Here is a 12169-nt window from a genome sequence, read left to right on the forward strand (position 1 = left end):
TATGCAACAAATAACCATGCGCATCGCTCATTTAATTGGGTCTATTAGAGAGGCTATTATAATGTCTAGGTTTTGCTCTAGTCTATGCATCCAACAGGCAGCTCAGTTTATTACCTAGGGTACTGGGGGGTAACTAGCCCTCCCCTAAGATCAATGTCTAATTGCTGACACAAGAAAGCAATGTTTGGAAAATAAATGGTATGTGGATGAAGGTTATGCGTAGGCGAATAAACTATAAAGGGAAATAAATATCTACAGTTTACACTTTTTTGTTTATTTCATGAAACTTTGTTTTTAGAAAAGGGGCAACAGTTACCCCGATAGAAGATTATCAATCAAATGTATTTATATAGCCCTTCTTACATCAGCTGATATCTCAAAGTGCTCTACAGAAACCCAGCCTAAAACCCCAAACAGCAAGCAATGCAGGTGTAGAAGCACGGTGGCTAGGAAAAACTCCCTAGAAAGGCCAAAACCTAGGAAGAAACCTAGAGAGGAACCAGGCTATTTTTAACATTTTACGTTTTAGTCATTTAGCAGACGCTCTTATCCAGAGTGACTTACAGTAGTGAATGCATACATTTCATACATAAAAAAATAAATAATCCGTACTGTGAGGGGTGGCCAGTCCTCTTCTGGCTGTGCCGGGTGGAGATTATAACAGAACATGGCCAAGATGTTCAAATATTCATAGATGACCAGCAGGGTCAAATAATAATAATCACAGTGGCATAGGATTTCACACAAGTGTGTTAAAATCCATTTAATTCGTTTTATTTAGTCATTCTTTAGTATGTAATACTTAAAAGCTAAGTCTAGTTGTCTTACTTTTATTATTTAATAGGTCCTCGTGAGAGCCAGTTTCATTATAACACATGATGGTTTTTGCGACTGCACTTGAAGAAACTTTCAAAGTTCTTGACATTTTCCGTATTGACTGACCTTCCTGTCTTAAAGTAATGATGGACTGTCGTTTCTCTTTGCTTATTTGAGCTGTTCTTGCCATAATATGGACTTGGTCTTTTACCAAATCGGGGTATATTCTGTATACCACCCCTACCTTGTCACAACACAACAGACTGGCTCAAACACATTAAGAAGGAAAGAAATTCCAGAAATTAACTTTTAACAAGGCACACCTGTTCATTAAAATGCATTCCAGGGGACTTCATCATGAAGCTGGTTGAGAGAATGTCAAGAGTATGCAAAGCTGTCATCGAGGCAAAGGGTGGCTACTTTGAAGAATCTAAAATATATTTTGATTTGTTTAACACTTTTTTGGTTACTACATGATTCCATATGTTATTTCATAGTTTTGATGTCTTCACTCTTATTCTACAATGTAGAAAATAGTAAAAATAAAGAAAAACCCTTGAATGAGTAGGTGTTTCCAAACTTTTGTTTGGTGCTGTATATATAATTATTTAGTTTTTTGTGAAAGTACCAGTTTTTACGCCACCCAGTAGGTGGCGGCAATATACCTTTTTGGATGTAGTCTGTAAACCTTAAAGAAGAAGAAGAAACTCATGGACGACAGTCTCAAGTTAAATGTTTCTTCAAAATGGCGAAACCACAGTTGTTGACTGTGTTTATAGCCAAGCGATTAATATCGGCAGCCGTTAACATATTTGGGATAGAGGAAAGGTGGATAGCCCAGTACCAGGAGCCACTAGCAGCAGTGACTGTTGAGATAATGGCGGCGGTGGAAACGACGATTGAACAAGAACTCTCTCGTTCAAAGGAGGAGATTGAACGTCTACGGAGGCTTCTTCTGGAGTTGGGAGCAGGTTCGTAGATAGGTCTTTAAAGAGAGCGAGAGGGGGTGGTTTACACGGGTAACAAATAACCATCAGAGGGCAGCTAGTTTAGCCCATAACATGGCTAGAATGCGCTGTTTTTAAGCAACGCTGGTGTATTTCAGGGGAGAACGAAGCCACCGCACGAACTTCAAGGCCGCCCACGTTACTGCCGGCATTGTTAGCAGAAAACAAGATAACCCATTATAGTGAATAGGAAAATGCCAATCTTCGTGTAAATAAACACATTTCGAAAACAATTATTGTACCAATAAATGCTTCCAATACTCCAGATGTACACAAGTTAAGGATAATTTAGTAGCTAATGGCAGCCTGCAGTACCCCGGTTGAACATCAGCTTGACAAACTCAATGAGAGGGGCGCCACTGAGCTGCCTGCAACATAACTTTCTGGAGTAGCTGAAACAGCGCGTGTTATTGCCGCGTTTAAGACACCTGGGAGCTCGGAAAATACGAGTTCAAATCATGACGTCAGTGATCGGAAAGTCGGAGCTCTGGAAATGGATGACTGATAAAAAAATTCCCAATCTGAGTTCGTTTTTTCCCCGAGTTCCCAGTTGTTTTGAACGCACCGAAGTCGGATATTTCCGAGTTCCCAGTTTTAAACGAGGCATTAGTCTACATACATTTCACTCATGAGAAGCCATCAGAACCGGCTTCAAATGTGCTATTGAGTCTTCACATAGAATGAATGGTGTCACGTGATCGATGGCTTTGTCTATTCAAATTGCCTTTGGCGTATTTACGCTGGTGTTGCTTTGAATTGCCTTGCAAAAAACCTGAGCAGTCCGCGGGAAGCCAGAAGTTAATTAAATACAATTCAATTTGCTGTGGCGGTGGACTTGGACTGTTGGTCATTATAACGGGGAATTTGAAATAAAATATCTAAAGGAATATATTATTAAGCAGACTTTCCGTTATCAGCCAAGCTGGAATAGATTCCCACCTGCAGCTCTGCTGTTGGAAATGGCTTGTTCTGAGTAGTCAGAGGCACTGGGGCAAAATGTGTCTCGGAAAACGCCACATTTATTTTCCAATTATCCAAAATCTTTAGTGACCACAGAGTGTCAGGACACCTGCTTAACGTCCCATCTGAAAGACAGCACCCTACACAGGGCAATGTCCCCAATCACTGCCTTGGGATATTTTTTTAAACTAGAGGAAACAGTGCCTCCTACTGTCCCTCCAACACCACTTCCAGCTGGTCTCCCATCCAAAGACCAACCAGGACTGACCCTGCTTAGCTTGAGTGGTTAACCAGCAGTGGTATGCAGGGTGGTATGTTGCTGGCCAACCGCATATAAGAGTAATGTGATGTAGCCTAATGTAAGTAGCTAAGGCCTCTGGGATGTGATGTAGCCTAATGTAAGTAGCTACGGTCTCTGCGATGTGATGTAGCCTAATGTAAGTAGCTAAGGCCTCTGGGATGTGATGTAGCCTAATGTAAGTAGCTAAGCCCTCTGGGATGTGATGTAGCCTAATGTAAGTAGCTAAGCCCTCTGGGATGTGATGTAGCCTAATGTAAGTAGCTAAGGTCTCTGGGATGTGATGTAGCCTAATGTAAGTAGCTAAGGTCTCTGGGATGTGATGTAGCCTAATGTAAGTAGCTAAGGCCTCTGGGATGTGATGTAGCCTAATGTAAGTAGCTAAGGCCTCTGGGATGTGATGTAGCCTAATGTAAGTAGCTAAGCCCTCTGGGATGTGATGTAGCCTAATGTAAGTAGCTAAGGTCTCTGGGATGTGATGTAGCCTAATGTAAGTAGCTAAGGTCTCTGGGATGTGATGTAGCCTAATGTAAGTAGCTAAGGCCTCTGGGATGTGATGTAGCCTAATGTAAGTAGCTAAGGCCTCTGGGATGTGATGTAGCCTAATGTAAGTAGCTAAGCCCTCTGGGATGTGATGTAGCCTAATGTAAGTAGCTAAGCCCTCTGGGATGTGATGTAGCCTAATGTAAGTAGCTAAGCCCTCTGGGATGTGATGTAGCCTAATGTAAGTAGCTAAGGTCTCTGGGATGTGATGTAGCCTAATGTAAGTAGCTAAGCCCTCTGGGATGTGATGTAGCCTAATGTAAGTAGCTAAGCCCTCTGGGATGTGATGTAGCCTAATGTAAGTAGCTAAGGTCTCTGGGATGTGATGTAGCCTAATGTAAGTAGCTAAGGTCTCTGGGATGTGATGTAGCCTAATGTAAGTAGCTAAGGTCTCTGGGATGTGATGTAGCCTAATGTAAGTAGCTAAGGTCTCTGGGATGTGATGTAGCCTAATGTAAGTAGCTAAGGCCTCTGGGATGTGATGTAGCCTAATGTAAGTAGCTAAGGCCTCTGGGATGTGATGTAGCCTAATGTAAGTAGCTAAGCCCTCTGGGATGTGATGTAGCCTAATGTAAGTAGCTAAGGTCTCTGGGATGTGATGTAGCCTAATGTAAGTAGCTAAGGTCTCTGGGATGTGATGTAGCCTAATGTAAGTAGCTAAGGCCTCTGGGATGTGATGTAGCCTAATGTAAGTAGCTAAGGCCTCTGGGATGTGATGTAGCCTAATGTAAGTAGCTAAGCCCTCTGGGATGTGATGTAGCCTAATGTAAGTAGCTAAGCCCTCTGGGATGTGATGTAGCCTAATGTAAGTAGCTAAGCCCTCTGGGATGTGATGTAGCCTAATGTAAGTAGCTAAGGTCTCTGGGATGTGATGTAGCCTAATGTAAGTAGCTAAGCCCTCTGGGATGTGATGTAGCCTAATGTAAGTAGCTAAGCCCTCTGGGATGTGATGTAGCCTAATGTAAGTAGCTAAGGTCTCTGGGATGTGATGTAGCCTAATGTAAGTAGCTAAGGTCTCTGGGATGTGATGTAGCCTAATGTAAGTAGCTAAGGTCTCTGGGATGTGATGTAGCCTAATGTAAGTAGCTAAGGCCTCTGGGATGTGATGTAGCCTAATGTAAGTAGCTAAGCCCTCTGGGATGTGATGTAGCCTAATGTAAGTAGCTAAGGCCTCTGGGATGTGATGTAGCCTAATGTAAGTAGCTAAGCCCTCTGGGATGTGATGTAGCCTAATGTAAGTAGCTAAGCCCTCTGGGATGTGATGTAGCCTAATGTAAGTAGCTAAGCCCTCTCATCCCTTGTCATTTCTCATTGTGGCCAAAGCAAAGAGCAGCCAGCCTCCTGGCTAGATTCACTACTATGTGCTTTATCCCTTCAGCCTCAGCAGAGCATAGACACGTGAGTGTATCTGGATACATTTGAAATGTCTTTGTTTTTGTCTAACTGGCTAATTATTCCATCTCCTCTCCAGACCCCCAGCAGCTAACTGTCCCTGAAGAGGAGGTTCCCCCTGAGGAGCAGCACTGTGAGCAGGAGTGGAGCCCCAGTCTGGGGGAGCAGGACCCAGAGCCCACACAGATTAAAGAGGAACAGGAGGAACTCAGGACGAGTCAGGAGGAAGAGCAGCTTCACAGACTTGAGTCTGATTCCACAGATGTTGTAGAGTTCATATTTCTTGCTCCTCGCTGTGTGGAAAAGTACTCTGATCAGGACAGAGAGAGGTACACTCTACCCATCAACACAACTGAACAGATCCAAACAGAACCTAATGGAGAGGACTACAGAGTATCAGAACCAACCAGTGACTCTCTGTTCCTCTCTGCAGTAAATCCAGACTGTTCTGCAGCTCACAGTGAAATCATTGTAAGTGTGGATGAGGATGAGAGCGAGGAACCTGTGTTAAAGACCCTCAAATCAAGGAGGACACAGGCAGAGAAACGACAACGCTCTCAAGTCTTCACTGAGGCCAAGACAACCAGTGAGCTGAAAGAACCACTGAAGTCTGACACAAATAAGAAGCCATTCAAATGTCCTGTGTGCAGTAAACGCTATAAGACACTAGGCGGGTTAAAAACACATCAGAGAATTCACTCAACTAAAAATAATCATCACTGCAAGAAATGTGGCAAATCATTTAGCTTGTTGCAGCAATGGAAGAACCATATGCAGACTCACACAGAGGAATCGCCTACATGTCATGTGTGCAGTAAAAGTTTTAAACTACCAAACCATCTGAAAACTCATATGAGGTGCCACACCGTGGCACCTTATATGGATTCAGGAGATAATCCATATAAGTGTCCTCTTTGTGTCAGTTCCCTTATGTCATCAAATGAACTAAAACATATTTACTTGGGAGAGAAACCAGAGAATCCATCGTGCCTCTGCAGCGATTGTGGCAAATGCTTCCCAACTATGAAAACCCTGAGAGACCATATGAGGACCACACATGAAGAAAGAAGGCATCAGTGCTCTGTTTGTGGAGATGTTTTTATGTCATTGGGTTCTCTTAAAGTTCACCAGAGAGTTCACACTGGAGAGAAACCCCACCAGTGTTCTGTTTGTGGGAAATATTTTGCATTGTAGTGATGGGAAGTTTGGCTCTTTTTACAGACTCTGATCTTTTGACTCGTTTAAATCAAAATAACGAATCTTTTGCCAAATTTCTTTCGAGTCAGTAATGCCCAGAGCATGCAGGACCCACTCCCGGTGAATGATGAAATTATTCTACAAGTCTCTCGTTCACTATAAGGGGCTTATTGGAGCTGTCATTTGTAAAAGTGTCTTTAAGCAATGTATATTTGTGATTGCCATAAATACAAAAATCTAGGTACGGCCTGACTAGGAAGGAGGACTAGGTACGGCCTGACTAGGAAGGAGGACTAGGTACGGCCTGACCAGGAAGGAGGACTAGGTACGGCCTGACTAGGAAGGAGGACTAGGTACGGCCTGACTAGGAAGGAGGACTAGGTACGGCCTGACTAGGAAGGAGGACTAGGTACGGCCTGACTAGGAAGGAGGACTAGGTACGGCCTGACTAGGAAGGAGGACTAGGTACGGCCTGACTAGGAAGGAGGACTAGGTACGGCCTGACCAGAAAGGAGGACTAGGTACGGCCTGACTAGGAAGGAGGACTAGGTACGGCCTGACTAGGTACGGCCTGACTAGGAAGGAGGACTAGGTACGGCCTGACTAGGAAGGAGGACTAGGTACGGCCTGACTAGGAAGGAGGACTAGGTACGGCCTGACTAGGAAGGAGGACTAGGTACGGCCTGACTAGGAAGGAGGACTAGGTACGGCCTGACTAGGAAGGAGGACTAGGTACGGCCTGACTAGGAAGGAGGACTAGGTACGGCCTGACTAGGAAGGAGGACTAGGTACGGCCTGACCAGATTGCCAAGGCATTCCGTCAAGAGTCATTACAGGGGCTTGACTGCTGTGAGGGTAATATGCACAATATAATTCACACACTGCAGCACCCCCAAACGATTTGTGTTCCAGTTTGTTGAGCAGAGGCAGTGTATCATCATAACATTCAATTATTAATGAATTAGGGGCGGCAGGTAGCCTAGTGGTCAGAGGGGCGGCAGGTAGCCTAGTGGTCAGAGGGGCGGCAGGTAGCCTAGTGGTCAGAGGGGCGGCAGGTAGCCTAGTGGTCAGAGGGGCGGCAGGTAGCCTAGTGGTCAGAGGGGCGGCAGGTAGCCTAGTGGTTAGAGCGTTGGACTAGTAACTGAAAGATTGCAAGGTCGAATCCCCGAGCTGACAAGGTAATAATCTGTCATTCTGCCCCTGAACAAGGCAGTTAACCCACTGTTCCTAGGCCGTCATTGAAAATTAGAATTTGTTCTTAAATGACTTGCCTAATTAAATAAAGGTAAATGATAATTGTATTAATTCTTGCACCATGCGTTCAGTTATCAGATCTAAACAGGTCTTTTTGTTCACTGCGCTCTCTGCAGGCTTATCTTTCCCTGCCTGGCTATATGACAGACAGCTGTTGGTCAGAGCACGTCTCTGGAGCCGCTGAGCCGGAGGAGGAGGAGCGTGTGTCAATCCTATAGTAGGACTCAATGCGGCCAGCAGGTCAAACGAACAACTAAAATGAACGAGTCACTCAGAAAAATGAGTCCGTAAAAAGAGTCGTTCACAAAAAAAAAAGAATCGTTCGCAACCTGACAACGCAATAGTGATGTGCAGTTTATCAGAAACCACCAGGGAGTTCACTCTGGAGAGAAACGTTGTCAGGTTATCTGAAACCACCAGGGAGTTCACTCTGGAGAGAAACGTTGTCAGGTTATCTGAAACCACCAGGGAGTTCACTCTGGAGAGAAACGTTGTCAGGTTATCAGAAACCACCAGGGAGTTCACTCTGGAGAGAAACGTTGTCAGGTTATCTGAAACCACCAGGGAGTTCACTCTGGAGAGAAACGTTGTCAGGTTATCTGAAACCACCAGGGAGTTCACTCTGGAGAGAAACGTTGTCAGGTTATCAGAAACCACCAGGGAGTTCACTCTGGAGAGAAACGTTGTCAGGTTATCAGAAACCACCAGGGAGTTCACTCTGGAGAGAAACGTTGTCAGGTTATCTGAAACCACCAGGGAGTTCACTCTGGAGAGAAACGTTGTCAGGTTATCTGAAACCACCAGGGAGTTCACTCTGGAGAGAAACGTTGTCAGGTTATCTGAAACCACCAGGGAGTTCACTCTGGAGAGAAACGTTGTCAGGTTATCTGAAACCACCAGGGAGTTCACTCTGGAGAGAAACGTTGTCAGGTTATCAGAAACCACCAGGGAGTTCACTCTGGAGAGAAACGTTGTCAGGTTATCAGAAACCACCAGGGAGTTCACTCTGGAGAGAAACGTTGTCAGGTTATCAGAAACCACCAGGGAGTTCACTCTGGAGAGAAACGTTGTCAGGTTATCAGAAACCACCAGGGAGTTCACTCTGGAGAGAAACGTTGTCAGGTTATCAGAAACCACCAGGGAGTTCACTCTGGAGAGAAACGTTGTCAGGTTATCTGAAACCACCAGGGAGTTCACTCTGGAGAGAAACGTTGTCAGGTTATCAGAAACCACCAGGGAGTTCACTCTGGAGAGAAACGTTGTCAGGTTATCAGAAACCACCAGGGAGTTCACTCTGGAGAGAAACGTTGTCAGGTTATCAGAAACCACCAGGGAGTTCACTCTGGAGAGAAACCGTTCTGCTGCCACTGCTTTAAAAATTGACTGAACTTGTAGAACATGGTAGAAAGTCAGTTGTTTTCAAAGAGAGCAGTCAGTCAGTGTCCTGGCACCAGGAGTCCCTATTCATCTATGATAGAAGACAGTGTCCTGAGTGGTATTATATCTCAACCCTGTTCATCTATGATAGAAGACAGTGTCCTGAGTGGTATTATATCTCAACCCTGTTCATCTATGATAGAAGACAGTGTCCTGAGTGGTATTATATCTCAACCCTGTTCATCTATGATAGAAGACAGTGTCCTGAGTGGTATTATATCTCAACCCTGTTCATCTATGATAGAAGACAGTGTCCTGAGTGGTATTATATCTCAAAAGGACACTTGTTTTTGTTGTGTGAAGTTTCATTGTTCACTAACCATGTCTGATTTTAACATTGTTATTGAACGACTATTAATCTGTCTTTTCTGTTTGATCAAACCCATGAATAAACTGACAAAGGCACATTGTCCACAAGCAGACTGCACTTGACTTTTAAAGGCAATTCTTTTGTGATGTTTATGGAGATTCAAGTTAAATGTTGAGGATGATGGCTAAGGTGAATTACGATCTGCAGTTCAAACAACAACAACGCGGAAACCCCGCCACTGTTTTGGTAAACAGCTGAGTGATGGGTCTGGAGAAATGTAACCACTCTGACATTAGACATGTTGAAATTCATAAACGGAGCTTTCAATGCTAGAACCATCCATGAGATCAGAATGGTAGTTTTAACCTCAGCCAAGATTCAAGGCCATCAGGGATTTGGACAATGCAGCATTTTAAAGGTAATTTTCCAATGACTGACAAATGTGGCATGTACAGTTAGTGCGGTCTCCGAGAACGAGAAAATATTGCCATTGAAAGGGGCGATCGGATTGAACCTAGTTCCCCGATTTGAGGCTATACAGTGTTGGTTTGCTATACCGCGGTTGAAATTGAAAGGTAATTTCCGATGGAGCTGAAAGCGTTTACCGGTAAATGCAGTCTTCACAAACACGGGAACATTGATTTTTAACATTGCCTTCAAATTTCAATTGCGCTGTAGCGCGGATCTTCAGCTCTACAGATTGAATCCTTGGCTTGTTTACAAACGAGTAAAACAACCCTGTATTTTAGGTCCTTCTGGAGTTACACCGTTGAAATAGTTATTCAGTTGGAGCTCATGATGGATTTATACGTTATATTACTCAGGAATCGATGGGTATAGGCTGTGTACAAAACACCCTCCATGACTGACTGACCAGCTGAAACATGGCAGACTGACCAGCTGAAACATGGCAGACTGACCAGCTGAAACATGGCAGACTGACCAGCTGAAACATGACAGACTGACCAGCTGAAACATGACAGACTGACTGACCAGGTTAAACATGACAGACTGACCAGCTGAAACATGACAGACTGACTGACCAGGTTAAACATGGCAGACTGACCAGCTGAAACATGGCAGACTGACCAGCTGAAACATGACAGACTGACCAGCTGAAACATGACAGACTGACTGACCAGGTTAAACATGGCAGACTGACCAGCTGAAACATGGCAGACTGACCAGCTGAAACATGGCAGACTGACCAGGTGAAACATGGCAGACTGACCAGGTGAAACATGGCAGACTGACCAGGTGAAACAAGACAGACTGACCAGCTGAAACATGACAGACTGACTGACCAGCTGAAACATGACAGACTGACTGACCAGGTGAAACATGACAGACTGACTGACCAGGTGAAACATGACAGACTGACTGACCAGGTGAAACATGACAGACTGACCAGGTGAAACATGACAGACTGACCAGCTGAAACATGACAGACTGACCAGCTGAAAGCTATGATCCTTTATTGATGTAACCTGTTAAATCCACTTTAATCAGTCCAGATCATCCACTAGATTTAGCCGCCGTTCGATTTATTATTAATTGCTATTTTGTTCTTGAGTGGGGCCAGAACATAATTACAAATCATTTGTAGACTGCAAATTCACCGCAAGAAGCTCAAACAGATATGTTTGACTAAAAAATAATCATTACATTTACATTTAAGTCATTTAGCAGACGCTCTTATCCAGAGCGACTTACAAATTGGTGCATTCACCTTATGATATCCAGTGGAACAACCACTTTACAATAGTGCATCTAAATCTTTTAAGGGGGGGGTTAGAAGGATTACTTAATCCTATCCCAGGTATTCCTTAAAGAGGTGGGGTTTCAGGTGTCTCCGGAAGGTGGTGATTGACTCCGCTGTCCTGGCATCGTGAGGGAGCTTGTTCCACCATTGGGGTGCCAGAGCAGCGAACAGTTTTGACTGGGCTGAGCTGGAACTGTGCTTCCTCAGAGGTAGGGAGGCGAGCAGGCCAGAGGTGGATGAACGCAGTGCCCTTGTTTGGGTGTAGGGCCTGATCAGAGCCTGAAGGTACGGAGGTGCCGTTCCCCTCACAGCTCCGTAGGCAAGCACCATGGTCTTGTAGCGGATGCGAGCTTCAACTGGAAGCCAGTGGAGAGAGCGGAGGAGCGGGGTGACGTGAGAGAACTTGGGAAGGTTGAACACCAGACGGGCTGCGGCGTTCTGGATGAGTTGTAGGGTTTAATGGCACAGGCAGGGAGCCCAGCCAACAGCGAGTTGCAGTAATCCAGACGGGAGATGACAAGTGCCTGGATTAGGACCTGCGGCGCTTCCTGTGTGAGGCAGGGTCGTACTCTGCGAATGTTGTAGAGCATGAACCTACAGGATCGGGTCACCGCCTTGATGTTAGTGGAGAACGACAGGGTGTTGTCCAGGATCACGCCAAGGTTCTTAGCACTCTGGGAGGAGGACACAAGGGAGTTGTCAACCGTGATGGCGAGATCATGGAACGGGCAGTCCTTCCCCGGGAGGAAGAGCAGCTCCGTCTTGCCGAGGTTCAGCTTGAGCTGGTGATCCGTCATCCACACTGATATGTCTAACGGACATGCAGAGATGCGATTCGCCGCCTGGTTATCAGAAGGGGGAAAGGAGAAGATTAATTGTGTGTCGTCTGCATAGCAATGATAGGAGAGACCATGTGAGGATATGACAGAGCCAAGTGACTTGGTGTATAGCGAGAATAGGAGAGGGCCTAGAACAGAGCCCTGGGGGACACCAGTGGTGAGAGCGCATGGTGCGGAGACAGATTCTCGCCACGCCACCTGGTAGGAGCGACCTGTCAGGTAGGACGCAATCCAAGCGTGGGCCGCGCCGGAGATGCCCAAGGAGGATCTGATGGTTCACAGTATCAAAGGCAGCAGATAGGTCTAGAAGGATGAGAGCAGAGCAGAGGAGAGAGAGTTAGCTTTAGCAGTGCG

The 12169-nt window shown here is 45.3% G+C and overlaps 1 protein-coding gene across 1 annotated transcript; it reads left to right on the plus strand.

The window, feature by feature from the left end:
• Positions 1–1479: 1479 nt before the first annotated feature.
• Positions 1480–9331, plus strand: LOC106594423 (uncharacterized). Its single transcript, XM_045719647.2, has 2 exons — positions 1480–1787; positions 5096–9331. Exons 1-2 carry the CDS (start codon positions 1562–1564, stop codon positions 6208–6210), a joined length of 1341 nt encoding a protein of 446 aa, XP_045575603.1. The 5' UTR covers positions 1480–1561; the 3' UTR covers positions 6211–9331.
• The last annotated feature ends 2838 nt before the right edge of the window (positions 9332–12169 follow it).

The sequence above is a fragment of the Salmo salar genome, chromosome 06 (assembly GCF_965601325.2).
Source record: "Salmo salar chromosome 06, fSalSal1, whole genome shotgun sequence".
NCBI classification, from domain to species: Eukaryota; Metazoa; Chordata; class Actinopteri; order Salmoniformes; family Salmonidae; genus Salmo; species Salmo salar.

What these genes read in the sequence shown, in the direction of transcription:
- LOC106594423 (XM_045719647.2), top strand. Translation starts at nt 1,562, where the DNA reads ATGGCGAAACCACAGTTGTTGACTGTGTTTATAGCCAAGCGATTAATA. An exon ending in TCTTCTGGAGTTGGGAGCAG is followed by an intron (nt 1,788 to 5,095) that starts GTTCGTAGATAG and finishes TCTCCTCTCCAG; the next exon opens with ACCCCCAGCAGCTAACTGTC.